This window comes from Hoplias malabaricus, chromosome 7 (genome assembly GCF_029633855.1).
Source record: "Hoplias malabaricus isolate fHopMal1 chromosome 7, fHopMal1.hap1, whole genome shotgun sequence".
In the NCBI taxonomy this organism is placed as follows: Eukaryota; Metazoa; Chordata; class Actinopteri; order Characiformes; family Erythrinidae; genus Hoplias; species Hoplias malabaricus.
In genome coordinates, this window is record NC_089806.1 from 33,301,678 (window position 1) to 33,325,955 (window position 24,278).

General features: G+C 38.6%; 1 protein-coding gene across 1 annotated transcript; it reads left to right on the forward strand.

Annotated features, from left to right (window-relative positions):
• Positions 1–1,882: 1,882 nt before the first annotated feature.
• ak9 (adenylate kinase 9) lies at positions 1,883–22,921 on the forward strand. The gene is made up of 36 exons (XM_066677222.1): positions 1,883–1,936; positions 3,085–3,230; positions 3,769–3,832; positions 3,925–3,977; positions 4,096–4,192; positions 4,456–4,568; positions 5,639–5,806; positions 5,954–6,076; positions 6,306–6,380; positions 6,563–6,661; positions 6,752–6,891; positions 7,340–7,662; positions 7,779–7,832; positions 8,572–8,702; positions 9,439–9,589; positions 10,047–10,152; positions 10,889–10,977; positions 11,216–11,410; positions 12,256–12,380; positions 12,469–12,672; positions 14,210–14,473; positions 14,681–14,802; positions 14,899–15,118; positions 15,742–15,804; positions 15,883–16,095; positions 16,738–16,956; positions 17,261–17,474; positions 17,645–17,846; positions 18,599–18,745; positions 18,867–19,084; positions 19,835–20,025; positions 20,129–20,298; positions 21,505–21,603; positions 21,672–21,774; positions 21,980–22,094; positions 22,263–22,921. Exons 2-36 carry the CDS (start codon positions 3,111–3,113, stop codon positions 22,487–22,489), a joined length of 5,217 nt encoding a protein of 1,738 aa, XP_066533319.1. The 5' UTR covers positions 1,883–1,936; positions 3,085–3,110; the 3' UTR covers positions 22,490–22,921.
• Positions 22,922–24,278: the final 1,357 nt, after the last annotated feature.

The window sequence follows — 24,278 nt, forward strand, 5'->3', positions numbered from 1 at the left end:
TGAATGTCCGGCTTTGCACCACATAAGGATATCATCATCACACTGTCATAGCAGCAGTTGGAGATAAGAGTAAGGCTGTGATTTATCCTGGGAAAGACGTATAAGGGATGTTTTGGTTTATTCAGTGGCCTATTACACAGCACCACTCATCTATCCTTTGTCTGTGGCCTAGTAATTCAGACAATGAGCCAGTTTTGTTTCCCTTTCTGATTTCACTGTTTTCACGTCACACAGCTTGAGACAATAATGGACAGGTGGGCAGTGTCCACTTTATAGTAGTTGTTCATGAATGGGTCACTCCAAACAAACTGAATTAAACTGAAGCTGTAATGTTCTTTCGTGGGCAGTGAGATAGGCAGAGAGATGAGTGAGTCATGTAAAGTCTGAGGAACATATCGCCACCTGGAGGCCATTTGGGGCCACGTCGTGTGCCTGAGCCGTAGGAGGGAACCGTTCACTATAAACTTCATGTTTTTACAACGTAATTATGAGTATGACTTCTTTTAACAGCTAAAAATAAGAAAGACATGTTATTTCAAAACATTTCAAAATACATGCTTAACAGTAGATAAACACAATTGACACTAATAATTAAGGGCATATTTCACATACACAGAGAAATAAAGTATTTTAAGATGAAGCCTATCTGTCCCGTAACACACTCAGACACTCACATACATATATACTCGCGGATCAGGACACAGCTTTAGTCTCAGACACGTAAATTTAATGTTGTACTGCCCTCTGCTGTTCATTTACCAACATTGCATTTTGAACTTCATCTAATACAGCGTTTCTCAAAGTATGGGGTGTGTAGATATTGCATGTGGGGCGCAAGGAATCTAAAGAAACGAGTATTTCTTTATTAATGAGCCCGTCTTTAAAAGTGCCTTTCTGTTTTTGCCTATAAAGGTTACTCAGTAAAAAGCACCCACTCACAATGGTTTCATTAATAGCTCTTAAACATAATAAACGAGCATTAGATGGGACCCCAGAAAACCATAGCTCAGTAAACAATTAGCCGTTGATTCAACGTTGAAATAACGTAATGACTGCCGTCTAATCAACGTTCTCTTAAGGTTGAAAATGAAAGTTGAAAAGACGTCCAAACACAGACATTGAAAAGGCGACTATTAGACGTATTTCAGACCTCCATTGTCGTTATTAATTGGTCCCGAAATAAATTACTTAATTACGCGTTTTGGACGTCCACTGACGTTATCGACTGGTCACCACTTAACTAACTTATTAAGATGGATTTTGGACGTCCATTGACGTTTAAAATATGTCATTGACCGACAGACTATTTTAGACTTATTTTGAACGTCCAGGGACGATCCTTGTTTACTGGACCTTGCCTGGAACCAAAATATTCGTTAAGGCGCCTGTTCAAATATAAAGCTGCACACTGCTGCACTGAATAATATATATATATACAGAAAACGCTGTGCAAAACACCAGAGGACCAACCGTGGTCCGCCATTTTTTTGCTATCAGGATACTCCCTGAAATAATACAAGGTGGTGGTCCGCACAGAGGGGGCTAATCACAGGATTTGGGGGCAGTGTAGTGCATAATTATTATTTATTTGCAGTCTTTTATTTAACTGAAGAAAAAAACCTAAAGTTACTAAGAGTTACATATGTACCAAAAACTGATAAAATAAACAAAACATGCATTTAATTAATCTTGAAATACGATTGTGTGCTGCAGAGAAAGCTATTTATTTACAGCTATAAATAACATTCTCTTTATAACAAATTGTGACTGGGTGTAGTTTCATGACCTAGTAAACTAGATAGGGATTAGGGAGATGTTTGGGATACACCCAAAGCAGCGCGTGAAAGGACGGTTACCATGACGACCCTTCAAAACAGGCAGGGAAAGAAGCACGCGTGCTATATATTACGCTAGCTAACATTCCCTTGTATACTAGGTAAGTGTATTTAACATTACAGTGCTGTACTAAAATACCTTTGTGTCGTTTTTTTAAGAATAGCGAAATAAACAAAGATAAGCGGGCTGCCTAAAACTAGCCGAATATAGTGGGATTTTAGTGGTATTTTTTTATTATAACTTGAATTTGAAGAAATCGTTTAGAATTCAAGATATTAATTGAATTGCACTGTTGCCCTAAGTAGACTTTACAGCTGTATGAATGTGTATTCAAGTAGGCTGCCATAGTAAATAAAACTTGCCTGGTTAAGTTAAAGGTAAAAAAAACAGCCTAAATTTGTAATATATTTGTAAGGTTTTGCTTTAATAAGAGGAAAACTGAATGTAATTGAGGGACTTCTAAAAACAGCCAGTGTACTTTTGCTGTTAGACTGTGTCGTCAAAGTCATCTCAGGTGAAATATAAACAAATCCAGCACCCAGCCATGGATTTGAGGGTTTTTTATAGTTTGGGAACTGTTCAGTTAAACACACACACACACACACACACACACACTAAACAAGATGATTGGTGATATCCAAGTACAAGTTTGGAAGCAGCACAGCAAGTTCATCACTCCAAATGTATGGTCTGGTTGACAATTGATCCATGTAACAGTCTGTGGTCTTCTTGCTGGGGCTGTCTCAGTATAAAATGCTCTCACTTTGCTGATGCTCCAATTTTAGTGCTGTCTCTTCTGCCAAGGATAAGAAATCACGGTCACAAATCACACATGACTGACAAAGACTGATTCAAAATAACTCAGTGATGGAAGTGTCCTTTCTGATATTAGATAATAGTATTGAATTTTTCAAAGGGAAATGGAATGCAGCATAACCCATGTTACAAAATATTCTTCCATAACTTTGATACATTTCCACCAGAGAAATTTCCCCAATCTAGCTAGATGTACTTTCTGCAGCATTAAAGTAAAATGTGTTAGATAAATGGGATTACATATTTAAAACTTAGAAGTATTTGATAACAAATAGTTCCTTTCCCTTCAAGATAAATGTGCTACCTCTAAAAGTGATGTCCAATATCTATTACTTTATTAGTCACCTTGTCAAGTTAAACCCTATTGTGTCCACAGAGTATGATTTCATTATCTCATCACCTTTCGTTTCTCATCAAATTTTCTTTCGTTAGCCCTGTCTTAAAGCCTCCTTATTTCCATGGCGTCCAGTGTTCATGATGGACTTGCCAACCGTTTTGTTGACAACTTGATAGAGAATGAAGCTGAGAATGAATTTCTGCAGGCCAAGCCTACCTGCTTTATAATTGTTGGAAAACCGGTGAGTTGTCAGATTTGAAACAGCCCCACACATATTGTAAACCAGTAGGTTCACTTGGTAGGTATATAGGTACTTACACAATGTTGGATCTCTGTTCTTCACTTTAGTAGACAGATTGGCCTTGCATTTGATGATAGATGAACAATGAAAATTTATAAAGTATTGTATTGTGTAAGAAATCAGTGTATCTTCACTATCATTTAGATTTTAACAATACTTTAAAATAGGCTACAGATTGTAATTTTTCATAGAAGTCCTGCTACACAGGATATAATGCTACAGACTCAGTCCTAAAACATATGTACTCTTTGTTTGACTGCGTAAACAACACAGAACTCAACTGTAGTAGGGTCAATGGCTGATACATATAGAGAGATATTTACATACCTATATATTGAAATTACCACCAGAACAAATTTTTGCATGGCATTTTTATGTTTCTATAAACTATATGTGTTCAGTGCTCTGAGCTGCAGTAGAAATTAATAGAACTGCTCTCTAAAATTATATCTAAAATGTCTTATTTTTTGTGTGGTAGAGTATTGGCAAGTCTACCCTCGCCAGAAAATTAGCTCAGACTTGGAGATGCGTCCTTATTGATGGTAATCTTTTGTGTTTTGCATTAAATTTACATTTTTAGTTGATGTTTTACAGCAACTATGACATATGTGTCTGTTGTTTTCTCTGTATTCAGACTCAGAGCTGCTCAACAGTCATATTCAGAATGGGACAGACCACAGCAAAGAGGTATGTGTGTGTTTGCTTTTTTATTTACACACAGTAGTTCAGTTAACATTGTTTGGGGGTTATGTTGTTGCACATTCTGTCAGTTTAGTTCACATCTGATGTGATATTTGTGCTTTAGCTCCTGCCCATCCTGGCCGAAGGAAAGTGTATTCCAGAGGGGAAAGTATTTGCATTAATTCTTGAAAAGCTCAAGTCCCTTGAGGTGGAAAACTGTGGTAAGTCTGGCCTGTGATAGTCGATTCTTCTCTTCATATCCATGATATTTATCCAGACACTTGAGCAGATACCAGCATCCATGACTGCTCATGTCCTGTATCTATAAAATAGTATTTGCATATAACCTACACACATCTTCTAGCAACTCTGGATTAGTTCACTGTTACTCTTAGTCATATATCGCTCTGTCATGAATTTGTATACAGTCAATATTGATGCTGAATGGATTAGATCTTTACTTGCATTTGTCCTGATTTTCCAGGCTATGTTCTTTCATGCCTTCCATCAATGTCTGAGGAATACCTGATGATACTTGAGCAAATTGAGGTGATTAAAAACCTCAAAATGTCACCAGACATTATCATCAACCTCAAGGTAACCCTCTTCTCTTTTGTAACCTTACTGATCTGCAGAGCTTTAGAAGTGACCAAAGGACACAATGTATTAAATGACTCATGTACCAAGAGTTTTTACTGAACTGGGACAATCTGCTTTTAGCTACAGAGCACCAATAAGCTGGAACTCACCACAGGAAACTCTAAAGCTCCAATCGCTGCTGTCACTTAATCATTTTGTTCTTAATCTTTAACCACATCTACTCAACCTACCACTATTTTACTTGATTTCTTATTTTATATTTTTATATTATTTGATTTCCTTATTAATATTATTCTGGTTTGTTTTAGTTATTCTTTTAGTTTTATTTTATCTATTACTACTGCCTTTTTTATACTTATAATTTTATTATTACGCATGGATGTTTGTTTTTCTTTCAGGTTTTTACTTATGCATGTATTAATTAATTAATTCATTCATTCATTTAGTATCTAGATTTTGGCACTTTGACTTTTTTTGTTTTACTATTTTACATGATTTGTTTAAATTTGGGGTGGCATGGTGGCACAGCAGGTAGTGTCGCAGTCACACAGCTCCAAGGGCCTGTAGGTTGTGGGTTCGATTCCCGCTCCGGGTGACTGTCTGTGAAGAGTTTGGTGTGTTCTCCCTGTGTCTGTGTGGGTTTCCTTTGGGTGCTCCAGTTTCCTCCCACAGTCCAAAAACAAACGTTGGTAGGTGAATTGGTGACTCAAAAGTGTCCATAGATGTGTGTGTGTGTGTCTGTGTTGCCCTGTGAAGGACTGGCGCCCCCTCCAGGGTGTATTCCTGCCTTGCACCCAATGATTCCAGGTAGGCTCTGGACCCACCGTGTCCCTGAACTGGATGAGCGGTTACAGATCATAAATTAATGAATGTTTAAATTTGATTTACTATCTTCAATCAAACTACTACTTTAATTTTAACTGCTTTTAATTTTAATTTCTAAAGTTATATAAATTATTTTTTTTATTTTTTTATTTGTAAATGAGAGATATTTCAAATAAAGGGGAATGAATTGTTTTTATAAAAACATTTATTTCCCCCCATTTATTTAACATTTATGTGTGTAGTGTGCGGACAAGGATTTGATCCAGCGGCTGGCTGGTCAGCGGCAGCATCCAGAGACTGGCCGTGTGTTTCTGAGAGAGCAGTGGGACCCAGTGAAAAAGGAAAAGCCCAAGAAAAAGAGTGACGATGAGGAAGAAGAAGAAGAGGAAGAGGAGGAAGAGCAGGAGGGGGTGGGAGGAGAAGTATAACCTTATTCGAGAGAATGAATAAATCATGTTAATGCTGAGAGAATCCGTGTGAATACGGGAGGCATAGTATAATTATGAAGGAAAGTGAAATGACTATGAATAATTCATTTTTGTGTATGTGTATGAAAGGAGGAGGAACAGGAGCTACAGAAGGGCATGATTGGTCACCTAGTGAGGGTGAAGGAGAATTTCCCAGAGGAGGCCCGTCAGAGGATTCTGCTCTACAAAAACACTATACTCAGACCTTTGGAGGTGATGAACATGGGTTGTGAATGTTGCTGTATTTGTTAATGTTTAAACATTGGCAGTGAATGTAGTGAAATATGAATAGGAGTTTATTGAAAAAAAAAATCTGAAAAATGAATAACTTGTACTTAAATGTTATTTTGATTGTAAATATTATAAGTGTGCCATTATAAGTGAGTCATGCAAAGTACTGTATGTGCATTATGCTTTGAGATTTCTGTATCTGTCTGTGCAGGACTACATGGCAGATCATGATCCTCAGTTCCTATTTGAATTAGATGGAAACAAGGACCCAGAGGAGCTTTTTGGAGTCAGTGACTACTTTTATAGCCTGATTTTTATCTGTTCTGATTCCAACTTTGTAAAACAACAGAATAAAGACTGTGATTATTTCTTCCTTTGGTTTCTAATATCACTTTAAATTATGTTTTTTAGTATGACTGTATTCAGTGTAGGCTCCTGAATTGTGTGTGTGTGTGTGTGTTTGCACAGTCTGTAATGGCACGTTTGGAATCCATGGCTGTAAGGAGAGCAGCTGTACCTATACATTTGCAGTTGGATGTGGAGGAGTTGCCAGAGGATATAGACACTGTGAGATATGCACCAACGTCTTTTTCTTTTCACCTTATAAATGACACAAGACCCGGCGTCTGTTTTATCTGCATTTTCATTTCTGTGCAGGCTGCGCTGTTGCGGATGCTGTGCTCCTGCAGTACTGTAACACCAGGATTCCGGTGGCGTAGGAGCAGGTGGTCTGTCACTTGCCCTGTTGCCCTCAAAGAGGGCAAGATTGTCAAAGGCAAAGCAGAATTTGCTGTCGGGTCAGTGCAGATCAGTACAACAAATAAAAGTATACTTTTATTGCTTTTCTCATTTTTGTCAATATTAGTATCTTTAGCATTATGTTATGCAGTTATGTTTTTTCAAAGCCACACTTTTGAAGGAACTGGCCAAACCCAGTCAATAAAGCACGAGCATGTTTACAATGTATGTCTAAAATTTTATTTTTCACTGGACCTATAAAGCTTATGTAACAAAGCTTTTTTTGTTACTAATAAACACTGTATTTCGTGCTGTTATCTCTAAATAGAACAAAAGTGATATAACATTAAAGAGTAGCAGGAGTCATCACAAGCCTTTTTGGACGAACCGTGTTTCCATTGTGTATTGTGTAATTTTACAAAAACATTATATATATGACCTAAAGTAAAGTTATATTCAAGTCCTTAAATGAGCATTTGTGATACGTTTGCTGTTCTTTTGTGTCAGCTTCCTGGATAAGGTCTATGTCATGTCCTCTCAAGAGGCTCTGCAGAAGTTTATGGTGAATCCAAGGCAGTACCTTCTGCCCCCCATGCCACGCTCTCCCTGCAGGGTGGCTGTGATTGGTCCAAGGTGCTCAGGAAAGAGCACTTTGAGTGTGCTATTGGCCAAGCATTATGGAGCAGTCCTGATAGATTTGAAGAAGTTGATGGAGCCAATTGTGGCCAATGTCAGGCAGGAAATGCTGGAGAAAACACGTAAAGATGCCATTACTGCGGCCCTGCAGAAGGTCAAGGTTCGCGTGAAAAGTGATGCTGTGCAGAGTGTTGGTGAGAGCTCTGTAAATCGATGGTTTAAAAATAGTAATAAGGCTGTTAGAGGCCAAGCTGAAGTTATAATACAGATTCATGAATAATGCATGTATAACAAACCATTTTTTAAATAGATGATGTGGATGCCAATCTCAGTGAGGATGCAAAGCCTGAAGATTTAGACTCTGGTGAGTGTGTCATTACTACACTTGGATTTTTCCTCTACTGTATTGTTATGTCCACTGAATGATTACTGAGCTCTGTGAATGTATGACCTATTTTCCACCATTTTTATCCACAGAAGATAACCAGTGAAATGTGGAATCTATTGATTATTGATATTAAAGAGGAGGGGAACTCTTATGTATGATTTTACAGAGTGCTGTGACACTACGTTAGAAATATATTTGGAAAACCACAGCCATGCTTGCACAGAACAGATATTAGTAGTTTAAAAATAAATACACAGAATTATTACAGCATTACAGCAAAAAAAGATTGTTATTCGACATGTCTGAAAAATGTAATGATTTAGATGTAAACAAAGTAATTCAGACTGGTTTCATGTAAAATACCCCCTGCTACATAGAGAAAAAAACTATTAAGATATTTAAAGCATCTGAAATTATATGAGAGTTAAAAATATGTTAAATAGTATGTTATCTCACAAACTTAGGTTATATACAAACATATGTTATAGACATAGGTGCATCTAAGTAGGATGAAAACCTTTTCCTATTTCAATTTGCCATAATCGAATGTGCAGTACACAATTTGGGCATCTCTGAATGACTATGCTTAAATTATGCGGCTGAAATATTGCCCTATAGACACACGATGTACAAACAAGATATTAAATACTGTAAATCTGCAATAGCTGTTCTTGTCATTGATAACATATAAAGACCCTTTTGGTTATTTGTATAGAAAAGGAGGTGACAGAAGATCACCCAGAGGTACAAGCTCTGGTTGAAGAGGCCATGAAACAGACAGAGCAGGGCCCCTTAGAGCCGCCAGAGGACCTGTGTGCAGAAATGCTACAAATGAAGATTAGAGAGGTATGCTAATCAAATAGGTGTCCTTTCATAGAGAAATATAGAATTTCATTAGTAACTGAAATGCCCACACTGCCAGTTAAAACGTTTGTGGATGATTGGCATTCATTTTTAGAAGTGAAACACTTCACAGAGCTGTCTCACACACTCATTCATTCCTTCACTCACTCACTCATTCACATTTAACAATGTTTGATTTTACTTTTAACAGTTTACATTCTACAACAATTAGGCTTCTACTCACCAATGTATTTTTGTTCTTTAATTGCAAACCTACACAGAAAACATATTTATATAAAACATTACCAAAAAACAACAGGGCTGTGAATTAAAACAATTGTGCAAAGAAGAGTGGGCCGAAATTGCTTCACAGCTTTGTTAAAGACTCATTGCAATATATTGCAAGTGTTTAATTGCAGTTGCTTATGCCAAGATTGGCACAACCAGTTATTAGGTTTAGGGGCAATTACATGTTCAAATGGGTGATAGCGATTTTGTGTAAATTTTTATCTTCTGTAAATGGAATGATTATACAAAGCTGCATTTTGTCTTTACTCTTGCTGCCTTCATCTTATATTAAATTATTTGTATTATCTAAAATATCTGAGTATGACAAATATGCAAAGATAATATTAATTGGCAAAGGGCAAATGCAATTTTAGAGCATTGTAGATTTCCCCACAATTTTTAGTTTTTTTGACATTACATGTGACTGTAAACTGTCTGTCGGTGGTGCAAGATTGAAGCAGAAGACGCAACTGCAGAGTTTAAAAGAGGCTGGGTGCTGGACAACTTCCCAACCACCAGAGAGCAGTTGGTGGCTGTTCGGGAGCTGAACCCCACCCTCATGCCTGATGTGCTGTTTTGTCTGAGAGACAGTGACGGAGATGGTGAGAGAGAGATTCTAACACCCACTATTAGATTAGAATTATGCAAATTCTTACTGTGTCTAATGTTAATTGCACTAGTTTATTTAAAGGACTGCTGATCTTAGAAGGTTTACGTGGTCATTAACCATTTGTCACTATAGCTGAGAAGTGTAGAATACCAGAAGTTTTCTCAAGTAACCAAAGCATAATAAAAATAGAAAACTATTTACAACTAAAAACTGTAAAATATAACTGATTCAGAAAGTAGATTCCTTTATTCCAGTAGAAGGGAAAATGTTAACATCAACCCATCAGTATATTTTGAAACCTGTGAATAGTGAAGCAATGTAAATATAACTAGTTACTATTCATAACTAGAGTTAAATAATGGCACCATGAGGCACAAACCCTGTGGAAAATTTGTTTTGGAATTAAGCCAGTATTAAAATATGGTTTCGATGCCTATTGGATGTTACAGTTCTGAAAAGGCTGTACAAGGAAAACAAGGAGTCAGTGGATGCAGCTGTTCTTGCTCGACTGCAGGAGGAGCAGAAACAGAAGGCTGTGAAGAGCCAAGACACTCAGTAAGACTTGCACAGAAAATAGAGGGACATTATTGTTCCAAAATGATATTTGTTGATTTTCTCAGTATATAAATAATAATAATAATAATAATCATATAATAATAATAATAGGGCGACACGGTGGCACAGCAGGTAGTGTCGCAGTCACACAGCTCCAGGGACCTGGAGGTTGTGGGTTTGATTCCCGCTCCGGGTGACTGTCTGTGAGGAGTTTGGTGGGTTCTCCCCGTGTCCGCGTGGGTTTCCTCCGGGTGCTCCGGTTTCCTCCCACAGTCCAAAAACACACATTGGTAGGTGGATTGGTGACTCAAAGGTGTCCGTAGGTGTGTGTGTGAGTGAATGTGTGAGTGTGTGTGTTGCCCTGTGAAGGACTGGCGCCCCCTCCAGGGTGTATTCCCACATTGCGCCCAATGATTCCAGGTAGGCTCTGGACCCACCGCGACCCTGAATTGGATAAGTTGTTACAGATAATGAATGAATGAATAATAATAATAATAATAATAATAATAATTCTAGTCTATAATATAAGTTTATTAGTCTATATTATTAGTTTATCAGTCTCTGCCTCTATGTCCACCAACCAAAAAAAGAATCATAGAAAGTTATCAGAATGTGTTTTAGAATGGAGCCCTTCAGATTCAGGCAGAACCTTTGCTTCTGTTACAGACAGAGAAAAGTATCCTGTGTAGAATCCCATTGTTATATATCACTTATGATTTTTCTGTACTATATTTAGGCAGCTCATGTTGGAGTCAGAAGAAAATGTACAGCAAACCAATGCTCTTTCCACACTGGAGGAAGTGCCTGAAGAGTCTGATGTGACTGGTAGTAAAAACGCTCATTTTTACAGCTTTACACTTTGGACATAGCTTCTATATTGATTATTATGTAAGGCATGTAAAGGCATATATGTTACCTTTTTTTGTGCATACCTCTCTAATTTGCATTGCTGCTTTTTTTCCTATACAGTATCCTCCCTCTTACCCTATTTGAAAACAAATAACATTAGTTTGTTTGGTTTATTGTATCATAAAGTATGGGATTTGTGCACTTGTATGTACAGAAGTTGTGTTGCCTGCTGAATGGGAGCAAGGTTATCCTCCTGGACCAGAGATGACAGCTTATGAGCTGCAGGTGAAAAAGTTTATTCAGGACTGGGAAAGCCTGGAGTCATCTGTCACTTGCAGATATGTGGTACTGGACATCAGGAACCAAAACCCAGAGTGTCTGCTCCAGGAAATGATAGACCAAATGGAGCGTATGTGTTTTCTAATTATTCAGCAAAGTTTATTAGGAACCTTTGAAAGTAATAATAATGTTATTATTCATATTACTAATGTTACTACTCCTACTAATAACAATAATAACAATAATGAAAATAACTGTTTTGTTTCATACATAAAATTTTGCTTAAAGGGTTCCGTTGTAATGTTTTTTAAAATGTAAGGCAATTTACCTAAAACAGTGATAGACATAATTATATATTAAAAATATAACAAAAACAAAAATTAAAACAAACAAACAAAAAAACATAATATAGAAGTTGCACTATGGAAGAATAATAATACATTCTTTCTTTCTTTCTTTGTAACTGCTTATCCAGTTCAGTGTTGTGGTGGGTCCAGAATAATTGGGCATAAGGCAGGAATACACCCTGGAGAGGGCACCAGTCCTTCACAGGGCGACATGTACACTCATATATACACACACACACACATATGGACACATTTGAGGAGCCAATACACCTACCAGTGTGAGTTTTTGGACCATGGGACGAAACCCATGCAGTCACAGGGAGAACACACTAAACTCCTCACAGACAGTCACAGATTTGAACCCACAACCTCCAGGTCCCTGGAGCTGTGTGACTGCGACACTACCTGCTGCGCCACCGTGCCGCCCTAATAATAATACAAGATTAGACAAAGTGAGGTTGTGCTTTAATGAATTTGGCGCAGAGTGATGAAAAGTTGTTTCACCAGCCTTTCATCCTGAGAACATTTAAATAAACAGATCTTGATAATTATTTTGTAATATATCAAGATGCTAACCCATTAAGCGCTAAATAACATGTGTTTTCTAAACTGATTTGTGGTAATGCAGAACAATTCAATTATGTGGCCTGGGAGATGACTGATGTGGACCACGATGAATGGGAGGAGGATGTGCAGGCATTGGCTAAGCTGGATACAGATAAGGAAGAAGAATATGAAAATGAAGAGGAAGAGGTTAGTTCACATCTCCAAGTAACATTAAATTCATGGCACAAGTTCCTGAGGCAGTTTTAAAGTAATTCCATCGTTTTGATGCCAATAGGAGGAAGCAGGCACAAAAATGTGGTTTGGGGACACTAGGGAGTACTGTCCGGTGGTTCTGAGGGAGAAAGGCACTCTGGTTCCGTGCATGGATGAATTTGCAGCAAAGTACAGGGAGAAAGTCTACTACTTGTCCAGTGCAGAGGCACGTGAGAAGTTCCTGCAAAACCCAGCACTTTATGCTCCACCCACTCAACTGTTGAAGGTAGTAAGAGATTCCACAATTTTGGAAATTTAGACAGGGTCAAATTCAGAGTCAAATGTTTATAGAGTATTAAAAATAAACTATTTTGAATTATTCCACTATAAGCTGGAAAATATAAAAGTGGTTTATTTATTTATTTTTGCCAACTTTATGGGAGAAATATTAAACAGTTCAAAGAGCATATGTTTTACACATTTTTAAAAAGAACTGAAGTCTTTCACAATCTAAAACTGTTGAATGTGTTGATCTTTTTGCCCTCAGCATTGCAGCAGAAACCATTATGCTGTTGTGCTAAACAAAGCCATGGGCTCTGGCATACTTTGGATACACATTGTAGCTTTATGCAGTCTGTCACTGCATCAAAAATTACATGAAGGTAGCATCTTTTCCAGCAAAGTCCATGGTCAATATCAGCAAGATAGGCCTGATCCTGCACAAAGTACAATAGCGTGGCTTTGTAGACAGAGCATGCATGTGCTTAGCGGGCCTGTTTTCCATCCAGATCAGCCTCCTGTAGTGCATCATTATAAGCAGAATAACATAACAGCAACCACAGACTGTTGAGCATCAACATTCTTGCATTAATCAAGAATTAGCAAAACATTCCACTTAGAAAACTGTAACAATTAGTATCCCCAGTTCTCAAATGCTTAAAAAGAGTAATTAAAAACACATGGTGGTGTAAACATGACACATATTGGCCAGAGAACATTAAATTTATCTTTAAGAGAATTAACCCATCATAGAATTTTGTTCTATTAAAGTTTTTGCCCATTGTCTCAACTTGGGTTTTTTACAACAAATGAAACTCTACAGGATCAAAAGTATTATTATTATTAAAATATTATTATTTTTGTCAAATCACTGTGAAATATGAACTGTTCTCCCATTAATACTGCTTCTAAGTACACATTTACATTAGTATTTAAAATTTTGTAGGAAATGCCTCAATGTATATAGTGTGGTTGTGAGACTGTCATGGTTTTGTTAGTGTGGTTTATAGTGGTATATCCATTACCATACAAAAATAAGCAAAATAAAATAAAAATATGTTTTTTGTCTAATGCATCATTGTAGATATATAATTTATAATGTGACTCAGTTATTGATGTGCTTTATAAATATGTTCATTCATTCATTCATTATCTGTAACCGCTTATCCAGTTCAGGGTTGCGGTGGGTCCAGAGCCTACCTGGAATCATTGGGCGCAAGGCAGGAATACACCCTGAAGGGGGCATCAGTCACAGGGCAACACACACACTCATACATTCACTCACACCCACGGACACCCACTTGGGTCGCCAATCCACCTACCAACGTGTGTTTATGGACTGTGGGAGGAAAACCGGAGCACCCGGAGGAAACCCACACAGACACGGGGAGAATACACCCCGAGAATACAGTGGGAATCAAACCCACAACCTCCAGGTCCCTGGAGCTGTGTGACTGCGACACTACCGTGCCCCCCTATAAATATGTTTTATAATTTAAACTAATTTATTCACTAAGTTTTCCCACATTTTTTCCCACTCCTAGCCACCTGCTCTGCGTATCTTCCAGCTGGGAGTACGGGGTTCAGGAAAGACCACTCATGGCCGCTGGCTGGCTCAGCAGCTGGGCCTTTTCCATATTCAATTCCGGGAAAGGCTTCAGGAGATGATCCTAGCAAAGACCCGCAGCCGCGTGCCGTATGCTGACGAAGTGGAACCACCTGAGGAGCCCCATGAGGAGCTACAGGCTCTGCTGCAACAGCAGGGACAGGCCAACCCCACAGATGCTCCTACTGAACCTGAAGAAGAGGTCAGCCCATAGAGATTTACAGATAAATCATCAAAGTGTAGGTTAACTAGGTGAAGGAGGGTAACATGACTGGGAGAATATGTTATTAGTTTATAATCTGTGACTGAAATGAAAACTTGATGATGATGATAACTATGGACAATTATGATTAAAACTGACCTTTTTTGTCATTTCAGTCACAGCCTTTGTTTATATCTTGGTCTGTAGGACAAGGTAGTCCTGACGGATGAAGAAGAAGCCATAAAGACATATTTGTCTGATGGAGAGCCACTGCCACAGGAGATCATGGAGATGGTGCTGCCACAGCTGTGGAATGAAGAACCATATAAGTAAAGGGTTGTGTATACACCACTGCACACAGCCTGCCATGGCAGGTATAAGAAATTAATCTCCCATTCACTCTCTTTGTCTATTCTTGCTCTCAGATCCACTGGTTTTATTCTGGAGGGCTTTCCTCAGAATCCAGAGGAGGTGTCTTTTCTGACAGATCATCACTTATACCCGGATGCTGTGGTGGTCATGACACTAGAGGTATCGGAAGTGGCGAGGCGTCTGCTCCCGCCACTACTTGCTCGCTGGAGGGAGAGATGTGATCAAAAGAAAGAGCAGAGAGAGCTGCTCAAAGAGCTCCGCAGCAAAATCAGGGTGAGGGACCAAAACCATGGACAAATACAACAGAAATGCAAATGCAGAAGATAAAGAGTACTGACCTCTACTATTTGTGGGAAAGCTTTAGACTAGATTTTGGAACATTTCTATTAAGTTTTGATGATCTTCAGTCACGAGAACGTTAGGATAGTCAAGTACTGATATTGGATGTTCAATTCTGGACCACAAACACCATTCTAACTCACACGCACAATTCACAAATTATAAGATGTATATAAATATAGTCTAAATCAGGGGTGTCAAACCAAATCCATGGAGGGCCGCGTGGGTGCAGGTGTTCTTTTCAACCACGCAAAAGCCCCACACTACTGAAAGTCAAGAACTATTGATTAGATCCAATGATTAAAAACAGGTGAAATGAGGTGTGGCTTCTGCGTGGTTGGAAAGAAAACCTGCACCCACACGGCCCTCTGTGGATCTGGTTTGACATCCCTGGTCTAAATTATGTGTAGCATTAAAGAGCACTTGTAGTATTACACTTTATTTGGTTAATACTTGGCAACTTTAGAATCTTTTCAACTCTGTCCTCACTCTCCCATTCTAGTTTCTTTCTTCCATTATTTTTTTTTAGTAAATTTCAGTGTGCATCTCGTCCACAGGAGGAGGCAATCACACAAAGAAGAGCTGAACTGATGGCTGAGTTTGCACCTAAAACACTCACTGTAAGAATTGTTCTGACTGCTAGAATATAGGCATTCTAGCAGAGCGTCAATATGACCTTCGTGTCTTTTCGGAAATAGGAAACATCTGAGGAGGAAGACGAGGTTGAGACAGAGCAAGAGGAGCAGCAGGATTGGGAACAAGAATTGGAGGCCACTCTGCTGGTGGAGTTTCCCCTTCAGGAAGAGGAGGATGCAGAAGAAGCAGAGCCAGAGTCTGTTGCAGAGGAGCGGCTAGAGATGGAGATCGGTGAGAGGTTCGACACTGATGACAGCAACATCACTAAGATGGTGGTAAGAACACTTTTGGGAGGGAAAAATTAGCAAAACCTTGTGATAGTGATATGGGTAGATGATTTATTTTCCACCACTCAAGTAGTATATTGTTTTTGGCTTATGACTTTTAGAGCTGAAAATTAGATTAACTCTCTGGATTTAAAGCCCTCTGGCCTATGGATTATGGAATATTTCTTTTGATCTAATATAGGTGATTGATTTAATTAGGCATCAAATCAATAATGAATTGAATGTGGTGTATAACAATTTAAACCAGAACCTTTTTAAACACACCTGTTATTGAGTGATGTATTTGTACATATCTCTTGGGAAGAAACCAAAAAAAAGGAAAAAGTTGTATATTGTTTATATCGTTCAGTGTGTATTTTACCATGTGTTTCTTATTGAGAGCAAGACAATAGGTACACAATGCTGAATTGAGTGCAGAAAGTCATGTGACTCAGGCTTGCCTCTGAGCTCTGACTTGGGTTGAGTGTCCAGAAGTAAGGCTTTAGCAAACCCCTTCTGTCCAACCTTGGGCCACTGTGCCATTTTTAAAGATTGTTCCATGCTGAGATTTTTGTTAGAATAAACAAATCATGTATTTTGACCAGGGTGTCCACAATTTCCCATAAAAATGTATTTATTTTTTTTGTCCAGGAACTCATTGCGGAGCTCCAAATCCCTCGCCTGATCATCAATGCAGGCCGTAAGCCTCACATTGTGCGTTACCAGTTGCTGCAAAAAGTCCAACCACTGGTGGAGAACAGAGAAGCTCTGTTTCAGCAATGTCGCCTTATCAACTATGGTGTTGCCCGAAAGCTCCTGCACTCCTCTTACAAGTTCTACAGTACCTTTGGATGCTGGGATCCTGTCAGGGTTCGTATCAGTTTATTCAAACATCTGCTCATTTCATCAAATTTTGAATTCACTTCTGAATCTTTATTGAATGACATGCCATTATACCCTGTACAGGCAATTAGGAGAATATAAATTAGACATTTATATTGGCTTTAAGGTACCAATCCTACCAGAGGCATCTTGAGTTTTTTAGACAACAGAGAGAACTCCAAACTGTGAAAAATATGAACCGAGATAAGAATATTGCTCTATTCCTGCTCTGTTAATTACTCTCTTAATGACTAATGACTGTTATTTTGTGTGACTCTCTCCTGTTGTGTAGTATGCAGAGGGAGATCTGATGCCGCATGTGCAGAGCACCCTCAATCCCAGCTTCCCTGTCCTCTTCCACAGTTTTGTTTACTTCTTTGCTTCCAAGGAATCACGCAACACCTTCAGGCTGAACCCCATCAAATTCCTCCGGCAGCCTAGGCCCAACCCCTCCCTGCCGCTTAAACTTGCAATTATTGGTCCACCTAAATCTGGCAAAACTACAGGTCAGTCCCTACACCTCTGAAATCAAGGAATGATTTCTGAGAGGCACAACTGTTTAAGTGCTAGTTCTATTACTGGTAGATTGAAGTTTTGATGTAAAAGAAAATAAATCTGTAGCTCAAAGTAAACAAGTGCTGTTTTTCTCTGTCTGTGCATGTGTGGTGTGAGGTAGTTTCCTGCATGTTTGCTCAGGAGTATGGTCTGGCACGCCTCTCTATTGGTGAGGTGATGAGGATGGTGCTGAGTAACCAGAGCAATACGGAGCTGGCCACTCAGATGCTGAATCACCTCAACCAGGGCCTGACTGTGCCTGACGAACTGGCCATTCAGTGCCTGGAAGTTGTCCTGATGACCTTGGTCTGCAGCACACGAGGGTAATAAACAGTTCCAAACTGTAAACAAGTTAACCATAACCTTTTATTTATACTGAAGCCAGATGTAAAAAGTTCAAGCATGTTTGAACCATATGTATTATCTTGTAAACAACAACAAACAATGTCATTTAAATGTTACTGTGCCCTCATCTTATTTATATTTAAATAATGTTTCTCCTGTTCTTTTACTATGTTGAATGAAAAATGTTTTTAGAAAATCATTGTACTTACAGGTTTTCAGCATTTCTTTTCTGTTCAGAGCCAATTTTGTTTGGTTATGAAATTGATAATGGAAATGCATTTTAGGTATATTGCGTTTCATAATATTGTTTTCAAATATAACAAATTTACAAATTATAAGGCAAAGTCTTAGCATATTTTTCACTGGGCTACTGTGGCCTAAAGGTAAAAGAAATTTGTTTCGGACTCCTGCTCTATGTGTGTTTACTACCATTTCATCAAGTGAAGATTTACAGCTATTTATATCAATTAATTGCATCTGTAATTTGGAGTCCATAATCATGGAGACCTTAGTGAATAACAGGGGAACAAATAAGCATAAAATATGGTCTGTGTATGTCAGATTTTATATTTGATGTTTTTTTCCGATATGTTTAAATAAATAAATAAATAGTATTTGCATAAAACAGATAAATACAGTTTACATATCCCCTTTAGGAGGATAACAACAAAACCAGGGATGTCCAAACATCTTTAATATGACTGTATGTGTCATTTACCCCTTACCCCAGGTATGTGTTGGATGGTTTTCCTATGACCAAGAGGCAGGCTGATCTGATGGAGGCTCATAGCATTATTCCTGTTCTAGTAATCGAGCTACAATTGGATACAGTGGAGGTGCTGAGAAGAGGCCTGGGAGACAAGATGAAACTCGACAGGTTCAACTCATTATGTTCCAAATGAATTTAAATCGTACAGTCTCACTTTAAATGTTAACAAATATGGAAATCTTGAAGTCTGGTAAGCATAAAAACACCCTTAACCTTCTCTGCTTGGCAGGCCATATCTAATGCCTGACAGCCCTCAGGACTTGAACATCCGGAATTCTTGCTTTAAGCGGGAGGTGGAGGCACTCCGCCAGCACTTCCAGCAGCAGTACCACAACTGGGTTCCCATCAATGCGCAGAAAAGCAAGTGGTGGGTCTGGAATCGGGTTCTAGATGAAGCCCGAATAAGTATGAAACATATCCACAACTACTTGGAGAGGATTCGGAAAGGTTAGAGCACACTACTATTTGGGGGTAGCCATGGCTTAATTGTTATAGAAATGGGCTTGGGACAGGAAGGACACTGGTTTGATTTGAAGGTCTTTTGAGATTATGAATTTAGGCTACAATGCAGTGCAAAAGTCAGAGACCACAATTAATTTGTTTTATTCATTCATTGTCTGTAACCGTTTATCCAGTTCAGGGTTGCGTTGGGTCCGGAGCTTAACCGGAGTCACAGGGGTCAGTGTGTGTTGGCCTGTGAAGGACTGGCACTCCCTACAGGGTGAGTTCCTGCCTTGTGCCCAGTGATTCCAGGTAGGCTCCGGACCCACCGTGACCACGTGAATATTGCACAAGAGGAAGGAGGAAATGAAATGTTAATAAAACTGTTATAAAACAGTAGTCACCAAAAGATGAATAAAAAGTATGTTTAAATGTTATGGAGAAATTCAGACTAACAAGGTCGAAAATATGCAAATCAATCAAAAGAACTGATGAACCCAGAATTCAGCAGCACTGAAGAAGGTTTAGAATTACTTGGATTGTGAGAAGCAGAAAATACAACACACTTTTATGACTAAACTTTAAAAGTGTGGAAATGTGTTTGAAAAACAGAAAGCAAGCCTCCTGAAAGAAATGGGAGCTATATTAAACATTTTAAAAAATATTATATTTAGTTATCAGCCACAGGTTTGCATAGTACTGTATATTTTATTGCTTTTTATGCTGAAATTTATGAATGAATCTGCTTTCTCTCAGGCAAGGCTGCCAGTATAGACCGACTGTGTATTACTCCACGTGAGCTTGAGTCTCGACTGGGTGAGTTTGGTCACTATTGTCCAGTCAGCCTGGCTCTTCATGAGCACCTTGCAGACTGTTCCCAAAACACATCCCTGGCTGCAGAGTTCAGGGGCCACTACTACAAAATGTCATCCAGAGAAAACCTTGAGGTAGGGATGAGAAGTTCTGACTTTGCCATAAGATTCTCTGCGTTCAGACTCACACACTGTTGCACATTACCACTTTTATCTCCCATTATCTATTCTTAAAAAGAGATTTTTAGAAGCTCCAGAGCAGTTTGTGGTTCCTGGGTGCCCTCATCCTTTGCCTCCTCCTCATCTTCTGCCACGCAAGCTGAATGCAGTTCAGGTGAAAAGTCGCTTCCCTCAACAAGTGGAAATGAAAGGCTTTTGCCCAGTCACATACCTAGATGGCCAACAGAGGTAAGGAACATTTAGTCATCAGATTATCTGATGTTGGAAATGGTTTCTATTAGTATTATGTATACTATGTAGCAAGTTGGATTTTGTTCTGCTATTTGACCATGTATTTGATTTTGATTTTAAATCAGGCCTTTGTTTCTACTAAATATTTGGAGGCTTTTTTTCTTGTATGTGTACTTCCTTACAGTTCAGGTTTGGAATCACTTGCCAAATGTTTATTTTATAAACAGCAATATATATGAGTTAAATTAACTTGCACAATGTGAATTTAAATGTATCAAACTATTCACAAAAAGGTTTAGATTTGTTTTGTAATGTTTACAAAATGCTTAGCTTTGTTTAATATTTGAAAAACTCTCAAATGTGACTCAATGATAAGTATTTAAAGGTAATTTAATTAGTTTATAATGTTTTTTTGTCAAACATATATTCCATTTTTGAAATATGAGACATTTTGCTTACTAATTTTATTATAACTTAATTCCCAGTCATGTTGGAATCTTTTACAGCCTCCTCTAAATTGCCTTAATTTTTATTTACAGTAATGATTAAGATGCAAGAATTAGAATCACTTTATTGGCCATTATGCTTGCACACAGAGGAATTTGTTCTCCGTGTTTAACCCAATCCGTTCAGTGAAAAACACATTTTACATACACATTAGTGAACACTTGGGGCAGTGGGCAGCTCTAGCCACAGCAGTTGGGGGCTAAGTGCCTTGTTCTAGGGCACTTCAGTCATGACCTGCTGGCTCTCGGGATCGAACCGACAACCATCCGGTTACAACCCCAGTTCCCTAACCACCAGGCCACAGCGCAGCAGGTAGTGTCGCAGTCACAGGGACCTGGAGGTTGTGGGTTCGAGTCCCGCTCCAGGCTGACTGCCTGTGAGGAGTTTGGTGTGTTCTCCCCGTGTCTGCATGGGTTTGCTCCGGTTTCCTCCCACGGTCCTAAAACACACTAAAAAAGCGTCTGTAGGTGTGAGTGTGTGTATGTTGCTCTGTGACTGGTGCCTCCTCCAGGGTGTATTCCTGCTTTGCGCCCAATAATAACAGGTAGGCTCTGGACCCACCGCGACACTGAACTGCATAAGTAGTTACAGATAATAACAGAACATGTTATTACACTTATTGCAAACTTGAATGGTGTTGTACTGGTGTTGTATTTATTTGTATAAATTTGTATAATTTTGCTTTTTCATCTGAAGATATGAAGCTCTGGTACGAGGCAACATGGACTTTGCTGTGGAATACAGAGGGAAGATCTACATTTTTGAGACAGAGGAGAAACAAAATAAGTTTCTGCGGTTAGTATGTTACTTACTGCAAGTGTATCAATTTATTGACAAATTGTAATTTGTATGGCTGTTCTCAGGTCACCTAAGACATACTGGGAGCAGAAACCTCCTCTCAAACTTCCACCAGTGGGAAACCCAATGCACCTAACTTCTTTACCGATGTTAGGCTACTTGGAACAGGTACACGGACAATGATGGAGACACTGACAATAGTTTTACTAGAAGTTAGACTGTGCATTCATTTGCATCACATTATTTATTTTACACTCTAATACTTTATGAGAAAAGACAGGAGTGTTTGGACTATGATGTTCTCTGGTTCTGTGCTTTTGATTAAATTATATTGTAATCAGTTATCATTCGATATGTCTTTTGTTTATGCAAGGGAGTGGCAAAAGCCATCATCAAAGGCATGACAGAAGTGGGCAACCTTAAGCCAAAGTTCCCTTACCTCAGCATGAAGAGATCTGCTATACTGTACCTGGCTTTCCATTTAAAAGGTTTTATTACATTTCCATTTAAATCTATAGCTTAACATGTGTAAGGTAAAGACTTTCATTCAGCGAATTCTGAGGTAATTTGTGATACTGTTCAAGTGTATTTTACTCTCAGACATCACACAGGCTTAGATTTACCAGATAAATATACTCTTCCCATTTTCCACACAGCATACAACCCTAAGAGCTCAGACTATATTCGGCAGAAGTACAAGAAGAAGCTGGCTCAGTTCGAAAAAGACTGTGAGCTCATCTCTTATCTGGGTTCTACTATGACCTTCAAGTACAAATCTTCTCACAACCAACCCATAGACTTTGAACATAAGCTCAGCAGGTTCCTAGCCCTGGAGGAATCCACCAAAACTGCCTCAGGGTTGATACAACTTGGAGGAATTTAAAACAATCTGCACTTCATTAATGTGAGACTCCACTGTCCGGTATTCAGAGCACTATTGATTCCCTTCATAACTATAATTGACATTAATTCATATGGCCACAATTATTTATTTACTTAAAATAAACACATTTACTGTTATGATATTGCATTCATAGAATATAAGTTCAGTGTTTTTAGTAGTGCATTTGAAAAGGTCACAAGTTTCACTGTGAATATTAACCCTCAGTCAAAGAAATTTTTCTGAAGAGTAAATGGGCAATAAGGGTACATTAACTAACAATACTGATTTTATAAAATCTTAAAGAATGCCAGTTAATGCTACTACTTGTTTCTTATCATTACTTCATGATTTATTGTGATATTACCTAAACATTTAGTAAGGCTTATTACTGTCGAAATTATCGTGAAGTATGTATCTTTATTTTATAATATGACCAGTAAATATTATTAAGGATTTTTAAGTGTACTTTATATTTGGAGGGATGGGAAAATTAAGATTCACATTTAGCATTTTCTGAAATGGCTTCATCCTGTTAAGGGTCACGATGGGTCTATAACCTACCCAGAATCATAGGGCATTGGCTAATCAATAAACTATTACTGAATTTTCATTTATACAGGGTTTCATTTGCTTTGAGTATCAGATCCAAATCCAAACTAGATTAATATTTTCATGTTCTTTTACAGTAATGATAATCTCTTAACACACATTGTGTTTCAAAATCAAAATGAAAATGTATTACCTTCACACAACTGTCACTCAGGGGCAGGGCATCAGCATGAAAAGACCTCAGGACCATTGCACTGTATAATTTAAAGTTGTATACAATAATGCTCCCTGATGAAAACAACTAGGAAATGAAAAAGCAGTGCAGTCTGAAAGCGGTCCAGTTTGGATGGGGTAAACTTCATGGTGCAAAAACCACATATAACAGCACAATTAACGTGTAAACTCAACATTAATGTGAGCCCTGGTTTGCAGAGGTCATAGCACGGTGTTATATCTGTGAGTGACAAGTGCTGTATTTTTTTTGGCATCCAATTGATTGAGAATTTTTATTTTGGCAGCTGCCAGTGTGTTAAAACCTAAGGCCTTTATTATTTTATTTTAATGCCACAAGCCGAGATCAGATTTTCAAAATGTGAGCGCCATATTCCTGGCACTTTTTCGTTGCTTTTGTGCAATATACATGTTTGCTCAGAAATTGCCAATGCTCAGAAAACGCCTGACACATGCTCAGATGTGTCCTGTGTGCTCGTGAACTATTGTGTTCCCCAGCTTGGATTTTTCAAGGCAATCAGTACCAGAAGTCCTCAACCACAGATTTTGATCTTCCACCACCTCTGTTTTACTTTTTTTTTCTCCATGTTCATTAGTCAAGTATATAACAAAACTCAATGTTATTTTTCTAGTGTTCTGAAAATGGTGCATCACAACTACCAGATATTTTTACCAGGGCAAAATTCTTTTCCCCTTATTTTATAATGTTGAGAACACTCACTCACTCAATATCTGTAAGCGCTTATCCAATTCAGGGTCGCGGTGGGTCCAGAGCCTACCTGGAATCATTGGGCGCAAGGCGGGAATACACCCTGAAGGGGGCGTCAGTCCTTCACAGGGCAACACACACACATTCTCACACTCACACACACACTTTTAAGTTGCCAATCCACCTGCAACGTGTGTATTTGGACTGTGGGAGGAAACCGGAGTACCCGGAGGAAACCCACGCGGACACGGGGAGAACACACCAACTCCTCACCGACAGTCACCCGGAGCGGGAATCGAA